A 15,860-nucleotide genomic window follows, 5' to 3' on the forward strand; every position below is an offset into this window, starting at 1 on the left:
TAGTTATTTTAATGTTTGCAACGAATATTCCGGAATACATGTAAATTTTCAGTTATAATACCCATTAAAGATTTGTTTACATAACTTCTACTTGTTTAAAATCAGAAATAATTTATAGAAAATATGATAAATAAAATCCCAAGCTAATTTATTTGTTCACTTGGTGTCAATAAAATTCATTGTGTTTTCTGCAGCGCTTGTACGACGCGACTCTATCATCTCAATACCACACAACATGTCTGAATCTCGGCAAGAGCTCTTAGCTTGGATCAACCAAGTACGCTTTAATATCTTAGTTAGATTGAAAAAATTATCAGCTTACTGACTTATTTTAAAGGTTACAAGCCTTGGTTTGACCAGGATTGAGGATTGTGGAAAAGGTTACGCTATGATACAGATTTTTGACTCCATATATCAAGACATACCACTAAAAAAGGTGAATTTTGAATGCAATAATGAGTATCAATATATAAACAATTGGAAAGTTCTTCAACAGGTATTCTTGAAGAAGGGTATCGATAAAGTTGTAGACCCTGAGAGACTATCGCGTTGTAAAATGCAAGATAATCTGGAGTTCGTTCAATGGGCCAAACGTTTTTGGGATCAATATTATCCTGGGGGCGATTATGATGCGCTGGCACGCCGGGGGAATAGAGGACCTGCTAACACTCGTGTTATGAATTCCTCTGCAGGAGCAACTGGCCCTTCTCGTCGCCGTCAGGTTTCTTCTGGTAGTTCTACACCTTCAATGACTAAGTCATCAGCAAACAACAATAACGTGTCTTCGACTGCAAATACTGCGGCAGTGTTAAGGGCAAAGCAAGCACAACAACAAATCACTAGTCTTGAAACACAGTTGTACGAAGTTAATGAGACGATGTTTGGTTTGGAGAGAGAACGTGATTTCTATTTTAACAAGCTTCGAGAAATTGAAATACTTGTACAAACTCATTTGACCACTTCTCCTATGTCAATGGAAAATATGTTGGAGCGTATTCAAGCAATACTTTATTCTACTGAGGATGGTTTTGAGTTACCACCTGATCAACCCGCAGATTTAACTACCGCCCTTACGGACCATGATACTAACAACGTCGCTGAAGAGGCTCAAATGACTGACCTAAAAGACTCAGAAACTCAACGCGTTCCCTCTGCACCAGATTTCGTACATGCTAGGCTACAAAGTTTAGAGGTTGATGACGATGAGAATATCACGTTTTAAAAAGTACTAAGTTAAAGTTTTTTTTTGTTGCAAATTCTTCATTTTTCACTGTAACAACGTAAATAAAGGAAACCGAAATATTTATTTTTATAGGGAGTTCTTCTTATTCCTTATTGTTTATTTAACCTGATCGAATGTTGCGTGCCTCATGACCTCCAAATTCATTTAATTTCGTTCTTTTTCCTTAACATATAGCATTCTGTATACTACAAATGCTAATTGTAATAAACTTTAATCCTTAGTGTTTGAGCCGTCTAATTATCCCAAATAGGATATTTTTCTTATTTCTTTAAAAAAGCTTCAAGGATAATTTAAATTTATCCTGCTTCTACGTTTCAGTGATTACGAACCAAACTTTTTTATAATTAAATGTTGAAAAGTATGAATGGATGTTTCAGAATTTTATTCAATGATGCTGAAATATCTACTCGATTTAAAAAAAATTTGCATCCGATTTTAAAATCGCCTTTTTCATATATGAGCAAAATAAAGAGTAAAATATTTACTTTCAATGATCTGATTATGTTAAAACGTTTCAACTGCGTACGTCTCAGCGATGTAGAAGTTTAATTACTTATCCTTATCTTATATATATATATTGTTGACTTTATAAACCGTAGGTGTTTATGCTTGTCATTTTTACTAGCAATAGTAAAGTATGTAAAATTTTGAGGTACCTTTGTTAGTTTATTTTTTTTACTCGAACTATATCAACTTTAAATAGCAAATTTTTAAATCAAGCTTAAAGTTATGCAATTCAGCTACACGTCGTTAATAATAAATAAAACTCTTTCATTCACAATTCTTTAAATTTGCAAAGCAAAAATCTCAATAATGAAATTCAAAGCACCAAGTTTCCCCCCCCCCGCCGGGGGGTTTGATCAATTTGTCTTATCTGATCTGATAACACCAATGTTACGTCTTTCACACAAAGAATTAAATTCGATCCACATTAGTATAATATGCGAAGTATACCACTAGTTTTTATTATAAAACTTCTGTTTTCTATATAGGTTTTTATTCACCTAATTCTCAGGCCGGTATGAGTAAGTAACCATGTGATGTATAATTATGCAATGTTGATAACCGGCAAATTGAGCTTGCAGTCAGCCAACATCACCATCAACGAACTGTATATGGGTACTACTACTTAATCAAACTAAATGCTTCAATTTTCATTTCAAAATTGCAAAACGCATACATGCTATATGAATACCAGCGTGAATGAGCACTTGGATCAAGATGAATCGTTTTTAAGAATACTAATCGATACTCGCAAAAAAATAAGAAGCTCATATTTCAAGCCTCAAACATTTGATGAATTTGTGCATTGTTTAGCAAGAGTAAGAGCCATGAAGCGATTGGTTTCGATCTGTTCTAATTTTGATGAAGAAGACAATTGGAATGGTGTCTGGAATACGTTGGTTGTTGATGGAGATTCGCATGCTTCAGCAATGATTGATTATGAAGGTCTACTTGATAAATGCTCACTAAGTAGAAATCTTCTAGAATTGATTAATGATTATGCCGAGTATACTACCCAAGTCCTGCCTTTCAGAAAAATACCAAGTAGCGATAATCTTGACTCTTCATTAAATTTAACTGTTGCTTCACCTAAGTCAAATTTATATTATAGATACTCATCTGAGAGTCCTAAGTATGCAAAAATTTTGGATTGTCCGGATGAAATTTTACAGCTGATTTTTTCATATTGCTATGATGCTTCATACATAGAGAAGTTACCCTTTGCATTTTCATATAGAAAACAACGACATACCCTTATCCATGACCTCCCCAATACATGTTTACGTTTTAAAAAGATTCTCAGCCCTCGAAATGTTTCATTTTGGAAACGATTACTTAAGGTGCATAAAAAAAATCCAAATTCGGCTGTAACTTGCTCTGAGTCTATAAACACAAGTGCTGTGGCCAAATTTACCGATATCCCTACAATCATTCCAATTTTTCTTGATCCAAGTTATCAAAGTTATGCAGCAAAGACAATTCATTCTGATACTTCTTCGTTAGCCTCCTCGATCATCCAAACAGGAGATGGAACACAGTCATGCGATGAGTCTACATATATAGAGCTAGCATGCAATCTTGTAGGCCGTTGTGTGCTTTGCAATAGAATACCGAAGTTAACTAAGTTTAAAGATTGCATTACCTCATTTTACCGGCCTTCTGTTGCTACCAATATATGTGATCAATGCTTAGAAGCAATCATTGACTTTTATGAACCTGTAAGTAGATACAAATTTGATGTTATGAAAGATCGTTTAGGGGTGGGATATATAAGCAGGCCTGGTCAAAAATTCCCCTCTTGGTTATCGGAGCATGTTCAATTGGCTAGGGATGAAGAGAAAGCGTTCAAGAGTATTTACCATTCTCAAGGTGAATTTGCAAGAAGTTTATTTCGTTTGTTTCGAGCGCAGTTGGCTGAGTTATGTGAACAATAAAATTTTGGATTAATATACTACGATTTTATGTAATAGACAAATTCGATGTCAAATTTGTATGAAAGTAAAATTGAAGTTAATAAATTTTTTTTTGTCTATGACAACTGTTACATTTATCGTTCACCCGTTTTCAATTACAGTTCATTTTTGAAAAGCAGAGTAAGCAATGCAAGGAAAAAATAATATTAATTAGGCAAATGACCCAGAACCCTTTTGTAAATATTGTTATACAGATACCATGAGAGATTAAGAAGTAGAGAAGTTGTTAATAAGTCAGAGCATTAACATTTACTGTACAAACACATAAGGTAAATTAAGTTACTCAAAAAATACGAAAACGCCAAAACCCATTTCGTAAATGAAATTGATAGTGAGTTGTCATATAAAACCAAAAGTTCCATTAAATAATGGCACTAAAAAAAACAAATCATCCAAATGGACCAAGGAATTTCTATCATTTATAGAATTCCCATATTCCAAATTTTTTTATTTCAAGCTCGTGAATTGAAAATAATAGGAAAAAAATGCCACTACAACAGTAAAAATAAACTGAAACAAAAAGGATTTAATCTATCAACATCCATCTTTTAGCGGTGACGAGAAAACAGGAGAGAAATGAGGTGGTGCATCTCAGGCTTCAGTACAAATATCCTTAAGGATCCGAAGCAAAAATGAATTCAGAAGTGTGCGAAAAAATAAGGACGAAGAGAAGGATGTAAAATTATGCTTTCTATATAACTAAATGCGCAGATCGCTCAAGGGATTTGTAAGAATATGACCACTTGCCAAATTTGAATAAATCGGACAAGAAAAAGAAAAAATATCTTCATACCACGACAAAGGGTTATAAATAGCAAGCACTTATGCCTCAATTACAGGAGAGGTGCAATTGACGGCGATGTGGCCTGGTTGATTACACTTGTAACAAAGTTGACCATCTGAAGCTTGTTGACATTCAAAGCTGCGGTGTCCAATCTTACCACAAGAGTAGCATTTCACGCCCATAGTGCAATCACGGGCTTGATGGCCATAAGAGCCACAAGCATAGCAATTCATGTTGGAGCGATGACCACCAAATCGTCCGCCACTTTGTTGACCATTTGTACGACAGTCTCTAGCAATGTGACCAACACGACCACACTTGTAACATTCCGCACCTTGACGGGGGTTAGGGCTGCTGGGGCAATCACGAACGAGATGTCCGGCGGTACCACAAGCATAGCAAGTTTTTTCCTGTTGAGGCTCAGTGCATTCGCTAGCCTTGTGACCGGTCTGATTGCAATTGTAGCAGATTGAACCCTTGGTGCACTCACGAGCTTGATGACCGTTTTCACCACAGTTATAGCATCGAGGACCGGGACGAGTGGTTTGAGGAACGGTGGGAACAGATTCAGACTCCATCTTAACAACTCCTTTACAATTAAAAAAAATTATTAAAGAAAATTAAGAAAAATAAAAAAAAACAGAAAAAATGTACTTTTTCTCGCTAACCTGACTACACTTCCTTAATAAATAGGAGCGTGTGACTGTCTAAATTTTTCTTAAGTAACAAGCACATGGTGGCACTTGGAAGTAACGAATTTGACAAGCGACTATTTTGGTCTTAAAGATGTCAATAAATAAGAATTTAGTTGTTTTAGACCGACGGAAGAAGCACAACAACTTGCCAATTAAAAAGAGTCATGGAATCGAAGAATTGTTACCGCATACTTGCTTTTTTTTGTGATAGAGAGTGTAATATCTTACATAACTAGTAAGCTCACTCTTTCCCATAAACTCAGGACTTTTTGGTTCTGACAATAGCTTTATATCATAGCAATTATTGCCTCCTCATTGTAATGTAGATTGGTATTCCAAGCGAATATAACCAAACGCTTAGTTACTTTGAATCGTGGTAAATAAGCATCGTTATTTTTCATGGCAAAAAATCGTAGAAACATTGCATTCACAGTATAGCGCCTGAAGAATTGAGTTCAGTCATTTGCAATATATATATTACTGGAATCTATAGTTGTACATATTTTAGGTATCCAGAGTACCACGTGCTTGAATTCAAACAAATCAAAATAAATCCAAAAATTGTTTTGGTAAAAAATAATGCTTTGGCCGGGAATCGAACCCGGGTCGAATCGATGGCAACGATTCATTATACCACTAAACCACCAAAGCTTGTTGAGGTTTCGATAAAAAAAGATTTAATTATATTACGCGACGATATATCAACATAATAATTTTAAATAGATAATTAGGATCTTGGAAATCTTTTTATATTTTTCCTAGACTTTATGAATATAACAAATACGAAATAGAAGGTGAATGGAATAGAAAAAAAGTAATCATTCGACTAAGGAGCAAAGAACTGCTGATTACTTCTTTATTTGAATTTAGCAACCAAGAATTTATTAATGCATGTCGGATTATTAATTTAATTCATGCAGTAAGTGTTTTGCCAAACTATTAATTGCTTATTTTTTTCTCTTTGGAATTCGTTTTGGTAAATAGAAAAGCAAGTAACTTAGTCGCATTTAAATTATTAAATTCAAATCAAATTTTGTACGTTAATTACTATTCCTATTTGTGGCTTAATAAATTTTGTATAATTCCTACATATTTTTTACAATTTATCATTATTATTGGGACACGTTTATTCAAACACTGTTTTTTAGATAATTCATTTCATACTCAAGCACAGATTTATATTAAAAGTTTAACATATACAGAAATGCATGATTATTCCAAATTATTCTAAAAAAAAATATTTTTTTTTTGAAATTTATTCATTTTACAAAATGTTTTTGCTTGACATACTTCATCGATTTCCAATACTTATGCAACCTTTGAACCGTCATTTCACTAACCTACGTGAATAAACTATTAACAAAAATTAGATTAACATTTTAATTTCCAACCCATTCACAGATGTATAGTATCATTTAACAGAAAACCACTTCAATCGATATCAAATTATCACTATTGTCATACTAAGAAACCGTCAATTTTTTTTTTGAAAACAAGTACATTTGACCGCTTTTCGCCCTTGGGAATGACTAGTTCATCGCTTCATTTTATAATTAAACGCAGTAAATTAATAATCGAGACATAAAACACAGAAATTCTTCTACCAGTTAGATTAAAAAAAAAAATCTGTAAAATCATTTTCCGAACGAAAATAGTTTAAACTATGTAATTAAGGTAAAATAGAAATATTCCAACTTTTTGAGAACAAGTTCAAGAAAGATGAAAAATCTGTTCTATCAAGGTGATATGACGATCAATTTTCATTCCAAAACTTAGTTTTTTTCAGCAATTACCCACCAGTTATCACGGTCGTAGCCATGTTCCAATATTGAGCCGCCTGCGGTCTCTACTAACTCATTTAATTCACCCTTGCGAAATAAATGGTAGTAACGTTGATACGCAATATTTTCAGCAGGATCGTGCCCCTTTAATTCCTCCGGCTTTGCATTTGGATACTCATATTGCCTTTTTAATATCCAAGGAACATAAACGTCCTGCGGTCCGTCTTCTGAAAAACCACGCCTTGAATTCTTTTGTTCTAAAGCCCAAACAAAAAATAGTGCTTTCCCTCCTTTTACTAATGGTCTTAAAACTTCCTGAACAGCTTGCAACCTTCGGTTTTCATTGCTGAAATGATGGATTACAGCTATGCTTAAGGCAAAATCAAACCGATTGCTTGGATGAGGTACGTGCAGGCCATCAGAAATAACCATAGGACCTAGATTGCTTGCTATTTTAACAAGTTTTACGCAACGATCGCTTCCTATCATGTAAACATTTGGGTTAACCTTTTGGTATTTGCCATTTCCGCACCCAATGTCTACTCCTACAGAGCCCAAAGGCAAAGATTTTAAAAATTTTTCAACCACTGGCCATGGCTACAAAATGACTGATTAGCTTTAATTAAATATCGTTGTATTAACTTACCTTGTATCGAGTATCTGAGAAATGTGTTGCAATCTTATCATATACTTGATGAACATATTCATTTTCGTACTCTATTTCCATTTTAATATAAATAAGTAAAAATTTGTAGCCTTTGAAGCCGATTAAAATACGTCTCGAAGGTTGGGTAAGGTTAGCAAATGGTAAAACTAAAACGATGGGTTATAGGGATGTTAATTTCGAAATTAGAGATTGAAAATAATTTCCATTCCTTTGTTTATTGCCATGGTTCAAAATTAAGGATTTCATTATTCTTTATCATTTAAAGCAACAACTAAAACAAATTACAGCTACCAGTAACACAAAAAAAACGGTGATGGTACTAAAAGTATCCCGTTACTTTATTTTGCAATGCGCAAACTGAGATAAAGCCTTTTCTATGAATTTGAATTTTAATAATGATTAATTTAAACAGTTGAAGTGTTCAAGAAATATTATTTTTTCTACCATTGCCATTAAGCTTGTAGCTCCAGTTTATCTAGTAAATCGTCAATCATCTCCATTTTTTGATTATATTCGCTTTCATAAGGTGTTAATGTATCTACAACTCCATCAATGCACAAATCCTCATGGTAAATGCCAAAACGTTTTGAGAGGAAATAACGAATATCATCAATGAGTTCGATCGTGTCTGTTTCTTGTCTCTGTAAAATTCGATCAGCACTTTCTTTGACTAATTCACAGAATTCAGGATCGTCAATCAAGTGCTCCAAATGATTTGCCATATATTCGGAAGCGTATTGCTCCAGGCGAGGCGTAGACGTATCCCAAGCTGTTCGTAGAATATCGTAAATACTATCTATAGGCTCTTCTTGTTTAGTAATAACTATAGAAGCTAAAGATTTCAAGCTTCTATCTTTATCTAACGACAACATGTCTGCAACGTAAACTACATCTAAAGCTAATTCCGGCGCTATATCAGTTTTGTCGGTATATAAAAACTTCAATACAATTTCAACAACAGAACTTGAAAAAGGTAAAGACAAAACCGGTAGTTCTTGATTGCTTTCCAAAAATGGTCCTGCTAACATGTCCAAAAAATATTCACATCTGCACATGATGGCACGATGGACGGGATAGCGGTGTGTATAAGATTGCAAGTAAGCATCGTGAAACGAATACTGATCGGAAGGTTGGTTAAGAGATTCAATGGGTACTTTGTAGTTAGAGATTATATAATCCAAAAATTCTCCTAGATCATTTTGAGTTTTTGCCAACTGGATTTTCTTCCAATCTCTAGAGTGTAACTGCTCGCGATCTTTTTCATACAATGCGATAAAATCGTTTAACTGGAATTTTTTTCCAATACTCAGAAGAGCATTGTTATACTGTTTGGTGAAAACAGCATTTGTGTCTAAGTAGAGATATCGCAAAATTGATTCAAACTCTTTAGCAAAATGTTTGACTTCAATTTCATGTTCACTGGGTCCCAATTTCGAAAATTTTGATTTAAAATATGAACTTCTGGCAGCTAAATAGAATTTATGAGCAAAAACCCTACCATATTGACCGGCAAAGACTATGTCAGTAGTAAAATGTAAAGCCGAGTTCGACAACAAGGAAGTTATGTGACTAGCATAAGGTTGGGACTCATCAATGGCTTTAGTAATATCATAAGAAAGAAGCATACGGCGAATATTATCATTAAGGGCACCATACAAACATCTTTCTCCTTGAAAAGTATCTCGTTCGCATAAAGCACCATTTTCAAGAAGAAATTTTACAACTTAAGCGTGAGAAAATATAATAATTGAGAGCAAAACATTCATAGCATACCTGGTTCATGCCCGCAAAGACTCGCAAGGACTAAAGGCGAGTAGTCAAATTGGTCTACTTGATTAATAGGTGTGTTATAGTTTTCGACCAAACTGGATTTTGAATTTAGCAATTGCAGTTAAAATTGTTTATCGATTCAATATTTTTAAATTGCACATACCTCTTGACAACTTCCAAATCTCCACGCCGACAAGCTTCACAAAGCTCAAGAAATTCTTGGGTATCATTTACTGTGAAAAGTGAGGAAGACAGCTTCTTCTCATCCATTGCCTTTGACCAAAGGTCATACTTGGAGAAAAGCTTTTTAGAATTTTCACCACCTTGCAATTCGACATGTGTTGTCCCTGTATTTTGATCTTGAGAAGCCATTTTAATAAATGAAGAACAATTAACAACCGATTAAAAGGTTATACTGAGCAAAGATTGCACTTATGTTCAACAGTATTATCGACTTAAAATTTAATTGATCATATGCGAAATGTAGTTGGTTAACGAGGGTTCTATGTAATTGTTCAAGTTCGATGTGATTTGTGAACGACTGACCAAGGCGGCGTCAGCATTTAACTACTACGTCTTCCACCACTTTATATATTCTTGTGTTTTCCGTTTTCATTAATCATATATCTTAAGTTAAAATTATTTGCTACATGAATGAGATAACTCTCTTTATTAAATCTTCCTCTGCAAATGCTGAACGAAGGATTAACCCACAATGGACTGTTAGTCAGCTTAAGACCAAATTAGTTCCTATCGTAGGGACACCAGAACAATACCAAAAACTTACGTATGAACCTGCTTCCAGTACAGTCCCTGGACACGTTTTCACTAGCGAAGAAGAGAATTTAGACCTAGGGGAATTCAAGCTTCAGCCTCTGGGGACTATAGTCGTTGAGGATACACGCCCTCCTCATTTGCGTCTAGACTTTGACGATCTTTCACAGGTTGATAAATATGTAATGCCTCGTGAACAGTATGAGAACAGGACAGATTCTGTCTATGCCTGGAAAAAAAGAAATCAGCTTGGACGATTCAATCCAGACTTTGAAGCAAGTAAAGCTTCTCGACAAGAATCTTTAAAACGTGAATTAGTCGACTTACAAAAAAATTTAAATTCTAGGTGCTGTGCAGCAGGAGAGAGATATGGAACTATTCGCTATATTGGACTAGTGCCTGAAATTAATAATGACAATCTGTGGGTTGGCGTCGAATTTGATGAACCAGTTGGGAAAAATGATGGGACAGTCAGCGGAAAGAGATACTTTAATGCGAAAAATAAACATGGATCCTTTCTTCGATCTTCTGAAGTTGAAGTAGGAGACTTCCCTCCAGAAGATATTTTAGAAGGTCTTTGATGTTGTTATTCGTTTTACAAGGTTCCATGTTAATGATTTCCTTTTTTTTTGTTAAATCTTGTATGCAGGCTTCGATTGCTAGGAGATGACTCGCTTAAGATAATGAACAATTTTCTAAAAAAATGAAAGTCTAAAAAGTAAATCATTTAGTTTAGTCATTTCTCAATTAAAATATTTTTACTCAATCAAAGAAAGCATTATAACTGTAATGAATTGTTTGTCTGGCTTTTCTTTTTTTTTTATTTACATCGTTTTACCGTAGTACCGCTAATTAAAACCACGAACGAAAGAAAACTGTGTTAGGCCTATTTGCGCATTCCTTCAACCCCTTTATTTATTTTTTTATTCAGTTTTTGAGCCAAATATTAGAAGTACTCTGATAATTCTTTAAAAGATACAAAGCAGCAATCTCAACATGAAAGATGATCACGATGCATGGGAACCAGAAGAACTAGTCAGTGACAATAACTCTTCAGAAAATGAGCTACAAGAAGACCAAAATTCTTCAATAACTTTTTTACCACCTTCAGTTAATAAATCGAATCCCGCAAAATCGAATTACTATCATTCAACAGTCACTGATGATATTTCCAAGAGTCAGCCATATCGATTAGGAGTAGATGAAGCTGGTAGAGGCCCTGTCTTAGGACCTATGGTATATGCTGTCGCTTACTGTCCAGTCGATTTCGATTTGACCAACTATGGGTTTGCTGACAGTAAAACTTTGGCCTCCTTAAAGCGAGAGGAACTTCTGAAATTAATTTGCAACAAATCTAACGAGCTAGGAAAAAACGTTGGATGGTCTACTATGTCTATTTCCGCAAGAGAATTAGCTGCAGGAATGCTGAGGTACCGGAACAAGTATAATTTAAATCTTCAAGCACATGATACGACAATTGACTTAATAAAAAAAGTTTATGAATCAGGAATAAATGTTACAGAGATTTACGTGGATACAGTAGGACCTCCAATATCATACCAGGAAAAATTACAAGCTCATTTTCCTCAAGCGAAAGTCACTGTCACTAAAAAAGCAGATTCCCTTTTTCCCATCGTGAGTTTAGCTTCTATCTGTGCTAAAGTTACTAGAGATATTCAACTGGAATGCGCTCGTGAAAGTATTCGAACTGAGAACTGGGGTTCTGGATATTCTTCTGACGCTCGAACTACCGAGTGGTTAAAAGTAAATGTCGATAAAATTTTCGGATGGAAGGGAGACATAGTTAGATATTCATGGAAAACCGCTAAGGATTTACTAGAATTACCTTCCAAATCACAGTCTTCGATTGAAATAGATTGGCACGAAGATGACGATACTCCTACTTTGAACTTTACACAGAAAAAGAAACCGAATCCGGCTTCTCGTTCGTGGTTTGGATCAGAGTTTTATTTTTAGTTTAGTTACTATACTCTGTCACTACTTTTGCCTAAGACTAATTGTGAGAGTGATACGAATTTACATTTATGCTTAAAATCATTAATTGCATTGCTTCGTGCTTTTGGAGCTACGTAGAAAACCTTTATTAGCATTTGGTTATAGATAAAAATAATATAAATTTATTGTTCTATTTACCCCAGGCTTCTGCTCTGTTTATTGAGTTTGGTTTAGCACCAACAATAATATAACGACTTGTTAAAGTTCGCTATTATAAAAATTAGGTGGTCTTCTTTTACTTCTCAGTCCGATTTTAGACTACTACCAAATACCGCTTTGTTGTGGAATCTCGTTTTTTTTTTGCATAGATACCCAATTTGATCAAATATGGCTGGCATGAGACTTATTTTAGTTGGACCTCCAGGTGCTGGAAAAGGCACTCAGGCCCCCAACATTCAGAAGAAATATGGCATCGCCCATCTTGCTACTGGTGACATGTTGCGCTCTCAAGTAGCTCGTCAAACTGAGCTCGGTAAAGAAGCTAAGAAGATCATGGATCAGGGTGGTCTTGTCAGCGATGACATTGTCACTGGTATGATCAAGGATGAGATCCTCAACAATCCTGAGTGCAAGAACGGCTTCATCCTGGACGGTTTCCCCCGTACTGTCGTCCAAGCTGAAAAGCTTACCGCTCTTCTTGATGAACTCAAACTTGACTTGAATACTGTCCTTGAGTTACAAGTTGATGATGAACTTTTGGTCAGACGTATCACTGGTCGTCTCGTCCATCCCGGATCTGGCCGTAGCTACCACTTGGAATTTAATCCTCCTAAAGTTCCTATGAAAGACGATGTTACTGGCGAGCCTCTTATCCAACGTTCCGATGATAACGCCGATGCTTTGCGCAAGCGTTTGGTCACTTATCACGAACAAACTACTCCTGTCGTTGAGTTTTACAAAAAGAAGGGTAAATGGGCTGCTGTTGATGCTGCTCAAAAACCTGAGCAAGTTTGGGAGCAGATCGTTGCTATTCTTGAGAAGGCTGAGTAAGTATTTTTTTTAGGTTAGAGCTGAAGGGCCCCTTTCTTTTTCAATTACTTAGATATTTTTGCCTAGTGTTCGTAGGATATAAATATAGAATATTCTGAACCCAAAAGTTTTCGGTAAACTGTTTAGTTTGCTATACTACTATAAGCAGTATGTAAAACTCATATTTTAGCTGATTATATAGAAATATTTTTTGTATGTACATGATTCAAATTTATTGCTAAAATCCGAAAGCTCGAGAAAAATGAGGTTAAAACAAAACTCACTTGCTTTCTTGTTTAATAACTTTAGAAGACATTGAATCCATTGAATCGTCTCTCTCTTTGCGTTTACCAAGTGCTTGAAGGATACTTTGAATATCAATGCCTTGTAACAAATTTTGAACATCAGGTTGAGAGTCCTTCGAAGCGTCACCCGTAGCATTTTTAATATTAGACGAAACAGCTGCTTCCGCTAAATTTTGTGTACTAGTATTTGTGTTTGAATGTTTGTTTTCTGACGGGCGTACTTCTTGCAAACAAGTCGCATGAAATATACGGCCTTCCTCTTCGACTGCATTCATAAAGACCCAAACTTCAGCTTCCTCATGCCAAACACTTTGGAATTTTTCTTGACATATTGGACAAGGCTCGGACGCAGCAATTGGATCTAAGGGTGTCAATACATATTGTGACCTAACGGATTCCATTTGCTTTTGACGCTGTTCTTCGATTTCCTGAGCAGTCTCTGTAATTAAATCTTCCTCTTCTTTGCTATTGACCCATTCTTCCTCCATCACAAACCAACAGCGATTAATCCCATGAAGGCTACTTTCACGAATTCTCTTATTGATCCGAAAATGCCAATCTGAATGTTTGTCCAACTCCTTTCTACTTTCAGGATCATTTCCATAACGCCTACCACAGTTTGCGCATTGGTTAGAATAATTCTCATATAACAAAGAAGATAGCTTGGGCCGAGGAGTAGCGAGCGAAGATTTAGAAAGGTCAATGTCTGCTGTTAGAGACACAGCTTCAGTACAAGAAGCTTGTGGACCTTGAGACTTACCACCAGCAGATGGCGGAACCAACCCTGCAGCTTGCAGATTAGCAAAAAGAGAATCTATACTAGACGATTCTTCAGGCGTTAACGCGTTCGCGTTGTATAAGGATGCCGGCGGCCCTGAAGATAACGAATACTTGTGACTTTGAGGACCTGGATGGACATATGAATGAGTGAGTGGAGGTTGCGAAGATACAGAAGCCGAATACGCAGAAGGAATTGTAGGAATGGTAGATGGAATAGAAGGTTTCATAAAAGGAGTCGAAGAAATAGATGATAATGCAGAAGGCACGGAGGGAGCAGACGTAGCAACAGAACTCGTTGAAGGAGAAGCCGGCTTCTCTAATTGTGCCAGCTGGTTTTTTATAGCCAGCAATTGGTCATAAGGTAGTGCGGAAGAAGACAGCACATTTTTGAGTTGTAATAGTATTTCAAACCGCTTTTTAGCCATGTTGTCATAAGGATTTTTAATAAATCTAGCTTGTTCTGTAACAATCATTCGGTTAACATCAGATAAAAGAGAGTCCAGTGTAATAAATCCAGGAGAAGGACTGGTGCCCGAAATATGCTGAAAGCCAAATGGAACAGAAGGTAAAGACGGTTTGTACGAAGATGCCGGATCGGAAAATGAGGAGTAGGAGTTAATATTAGCGTCAATAGGAGCAGAAAATGATGAAATTGAAGTATTAGCAAGTAAAGGGCTCTGATGTCTCAAAATTGTTGATTTGTATTTTAGTAATGCGTTTTCAATTTTTGCTGTAACTATGGGGGAAAATACGGGCTCCAAAGAACTTGAATTCGGTGGACGTTGTTTCCAAGTAGCTAATAATTGATCCAGTTTTAAGCGCAGACGGGGTTCTACTACGGTGTATGCACTCATAAATGTCGAAAAAAGATGAAGGCCAAAAAAATAAGTATAAGGAGCTCCTAAATTCTTAGAAATAGAATCTAAAAGGTAAAGCGCTGGAAGTTTACAGTTAGGTGGGCACTGTAAATAAGAGTTAGCACATATGTTTCAATCAAGGTTAAATCATACTTTTTGGATATGTTTTTCAATGGCGTTCACGATGCTAATAGCATAAGGCTCATTCTCCTGCGCGATATAAGTAAGAGTATGGATGATAGGTTTACTGTTAAACGTTAAATCTTCTAATGCACTTAAGTAATCCAATTCCACTAAATCCATTTTCTTCTCTTTTCTGAGTTTAGGATAATGTAAAGCTAAACAAATCTAGCTATAGTCAAGTATGATAAATTATCTAACCGATACTGTCAAAACCAAAGTTTTCTTTTCTCAAAAATATCTTTTAAAACAAAATATTGTACACAATGATAAAATATTTACTTTTTAAACACACACACGCAGACTACAAAACAAAATTGTAATCGTGAGAGTCTCAAAAAACTAAGGATAATAGAAAACACCCGATATATTAGTACTGGGATATTTTCAATGCATCAGTATCCTTTTTCAATAAAAGGAAACTCTTTCTTTTAAAGAGAAGTCTATGGGACAAGGCAGCGTTGCTCGTAAGGAAGTTATTCGTATGTGATACATCTAATAGGTTATGTATTGTGTGTATATCATTCTCAGATTACAAAATATGGTGAAGCGTGCTAATGCA

At 35.5% G+C, this 15,860-nt stretch overlaps 9 protein-coding genes, 10 long non-coding RNA genes and 1 other non-coding gene across 20 annotated transcripts; 9 read left to right on the forward strand and 11 right to left on the reverse strand.

Moving 5' to 3' along the window:
- Nucleotides 1-145: 145 nt before the first annotated feature.
- SPOM_SPNCRNA.3007 lies at nucleotides 146-354 on the reverse strand. The gene has a single exon (NR_192375.1). It is a non-coding gene; the product is annotated as a non-coding RNA (long non-coding RNA).
- On the forward strand, nucleotides 215-1,820 carry mal3 (microtubule plus-end binding protein, EB1 family Mal3). Its single transcript, NM_001019110.3, has 2 exons — nucleotides 215-277; nucleotides 338-1,820. Exons 1-2 carry the CDS (start codon nucleotides 236-238, stop codon nucleotides 1,220-1,222), a joined length of 927 nt encoding a protein of 308 aa, NP_593678.1. The 5' UTR covers nucleotides 215-235; the 3' UTR covers nucleotides 1,223-1,820.
- SPOM_SPNCRNA.3008 lies at nucleotides 505-909 on the reverse strand. The gene has a single exon (NR_192376.1). It is a non-coding gene; the product is annotated as a non-coding RNA (long non-coding RNA).
- A 292-nt stretch (nucleotides 1,821-2,112) lies between the features above and the next one.
- On the reverse strand, nucleotides 2,113-3,857 carry SPOM_SPNCRNA.807. The gene has a single exon (NR_151185.1). It is a non-coding gene; the product is annotated as a non-coding RNA, possible alternative UTR (long non-coding RNA).
- pof14 (F-box protein Pof14) lies at nucleotides 2,335-3,728 on the forward strand. The gene has a single exon (NM_001019111.3). The coding sequence runs from the start codon at nucleotides 2,386-2,388 to the stop codon at nucleotides 3,679-3,681; it is 1,296 nt and encodes a 431-aa protein (NP_593679.1). The 5' UTR covers nucleotides 2,335-2,385; the 3' UTR covers nucleotides 3,682-3,728.
- byr3 (translational activator, zf-CCHC type zinc finger protein) lies at nucleotides 3,829-5,163 on the reverse strand. Its single transcript, NM_001019112.3, has one exon. It carries the CDS (start codon nucleotides 5,080-5,082, stop codon nucleotides 4,543-4,545), a length of 540 nt encoding a protein of 179 aa, NP_593680.1. The 5' UTR covers nucleotides 5,083-5,163; the 3' UTR covers nucleotides 3,829-4,542.
- A 39-nt stretch (nucleotides 5,164-5,202) lies between these two features.
- Nucleotides 5,203-5,609, forward strand: SPOM_SPNCRNA.189. The gene has a single exon (NR_150611.1). It is a non-coding gene; the product is annotated as a non-coding RNA (long non-coding RNA).
- On the reverse strand, nucleotides 5,262-5,486 carry SPOM_SPNCRNA.3009. The gene has a single exon (NR_192377.1). It is a non-coding gene; the product is annotated as a non-coding RNA (long non-coding RNA).
- A 170-nt stretch (nucleotides 5,610-5,779) lies between the features above and the next one.
- SPOM_SPATRNAGLY.02 lies at nucleotides 5,780-5,850 on the reverse strand. The gene has a single exon. It is a non-coding gene; the product is annotated as a tRNA-Gly (tRNA).
- Nucleotides 5,851-6,484: 634 nt separating this feature from the next.
- Nucleotides 6,485-6,788, forward strand: SPOM_SPNCRNA.3010. The gene has a single exon (NR_192378.1). It is a non-coding gene; the product is annotated as a non-coding RNA (long non-coding RNA).
- trm9 (tRNA (uridine) methyltransferase trm9) lies at nucleotides 6,492-7,779 on the reverse strand. The gene is made up of 2 exons (NM_001019113.3): nucleotides 7,627-7,779; nucleotides 6,492-7,577 (listed from the first exon to the last, which is right to left on the reverse strand). Exons 1-2 carry the CDS (start codon nucleotides 7,705-7,707, stop codon nucleotides 6,972-6,974), a joined length of 687 nt encoding a protein of 228 aa, NP_593681.1. The 5' UTR covers nucleotides 7,708-7,779; the 3' UTR covers nucleotides 6,492-6,971.
- SPOM_SPNCRNA.3011 lies at nucleotides 6,958-7,819 on the forward strand. Its single transcript, NR_192379.1, has one exon. It is a non-coding gene; the product is annotated as a non-coding RNA (long non-coding RNA).
- Nucleotides 7,820-8,041: 222 nt separating this feature from the next.
- Nucleotides 8,042-9,952, reverse strand: btb3 (ubiquitin ligase Btb3). The gene is made up of 3 exons (NM_001019114.3): nucleotides 9,581-9,952; nucleotides 9,421-9,512; nucleotides 8,042-9,370 (listed from the first exon to the last, which is right to left on the reverse strand). The coding sequence occupies exons 1-3, from the start codon at nucleotides 9,787-9,789 to the stop codon at nucleotides 8,100-8,102; spliced, it is 1,572 nt and encodes a 523-aa protein (NP_593682.1). The 5' UTR covers nucleotides 9,790-9,952; the 3' UTR covers nucleotides 8,042-8,099.
- Nucleotides 9,953-9,982: 30 nt separating this feature from the next.
- On the forward strand, nucleotides 9,983-11,040 carry alp11 (tubulin-specific chaperone cofactor B). Its single transcript, NM_001019115.3, has one exon. The coding sequence runs from the start codon at nucleotides 10,068-10,070 to the stop codon at nucleotides 10,770-10,772; it is 705 nt and encodes a 234-aa protein (NP_593683.2). The 5' UTR covers nucleotides 9,983-10,067; the 3' UTR covers nucleotides 10,773-11,040.
- On the reverse strand, nucleotides 10,502-10,880 carry SPOM_SPNCRNA.3012. Its single transcript, NR_192380.1, has one exon. It is a non-coding gene; the product is annotated as a non-coding RNA (long non-coding RNA).
- On the reverse strand, nucleotides 10,991-11,729 carry SPOM_SPNCRNA.3013. The gene has a single exon (NR_192381.1). It is a non-coding gene; the product is annotated as a non-coding RNA (long non-coding RNA).
- On the forward strand, nucleotides 11,096-12,456 carry rnh201 (ribonuclease H2 complex subunit Rnh201). The gene has a single exon (NM_001019116.3). It carries the CDS (start codon nucleotides 11,188-11,190, stop codon nucleotides 12,166-12,168), a length of 981 nt encoding a protein of 326 aa, NP_593684.1. The 5' UTR covers nucleotides 11,096-11,187; the 3' UTR covers nucleotides 12,169-12,456.
- On the reverse strand, nucleotides 12,277-15,786 carry pcf11 (cleavage and polyadenylation specificity factor). The gene is made up of 2 exons (NM_001019118.3): nucleotides 15,272-15,786; nucleotides 12,277-15,223 (listed from the first exon to the last, which is right to left on the reverse strand). Exons 1-2 carry the CDS (start codon nucleotides 15,419-15,421, stop codon nucleotides 13,457-13,459), a joined length of 1,917 nt encoding a protein of 638 aa, NP_593686.1. The 5' UTR covers nucleotides 15,422-15,786; the 3' UTR covers nucleotides 12,277-13,456.
- On the forward strand, nucleotides 12,468-13,330 carry adk1 (adenylate kinase Adk1). Its single transcript, NM_001019117.3, has one exon. The coding sequence runs from the start codon at nucleotides 12,535-12,537 to the stop codon at nucleotides 13,195-13,197; it is 663 nt and encodes a 220-aa protein (NP_593685.1). The 5' UTR covers nucleotides 12,468-12,534; the 3' UTR covers nucleotides 13,198-13,330.
- On the forward strand, nucleotides 13,475-14,568 carry SPOM_SPNCRNA.3014. Its single transcript, NR_192382.1, has one exon. It is a non-coding gene; the product is annotated as a non-coding RNA (long non-coding RNA).
- Nucleotides 15,787-15,860: the final 74 nt, after the last annotated feature.

The sequence above is a fragment of the Schizosaccharomyces pombe genome (genome assembly GCF_000002945.2).
Source record: "Schizosaccharomyces pombe strain 972h- genome assembly, chromosome: I".
Classification (NCBI taxonomy): Eukaryota; Fungi; Ascomycota; class Schizosaccharomycetes; order Schizosaccharomycetales; family Schizosaccharomycetaceae; genus Schizosaccharomyces; species Schizosaccharomyces pombe.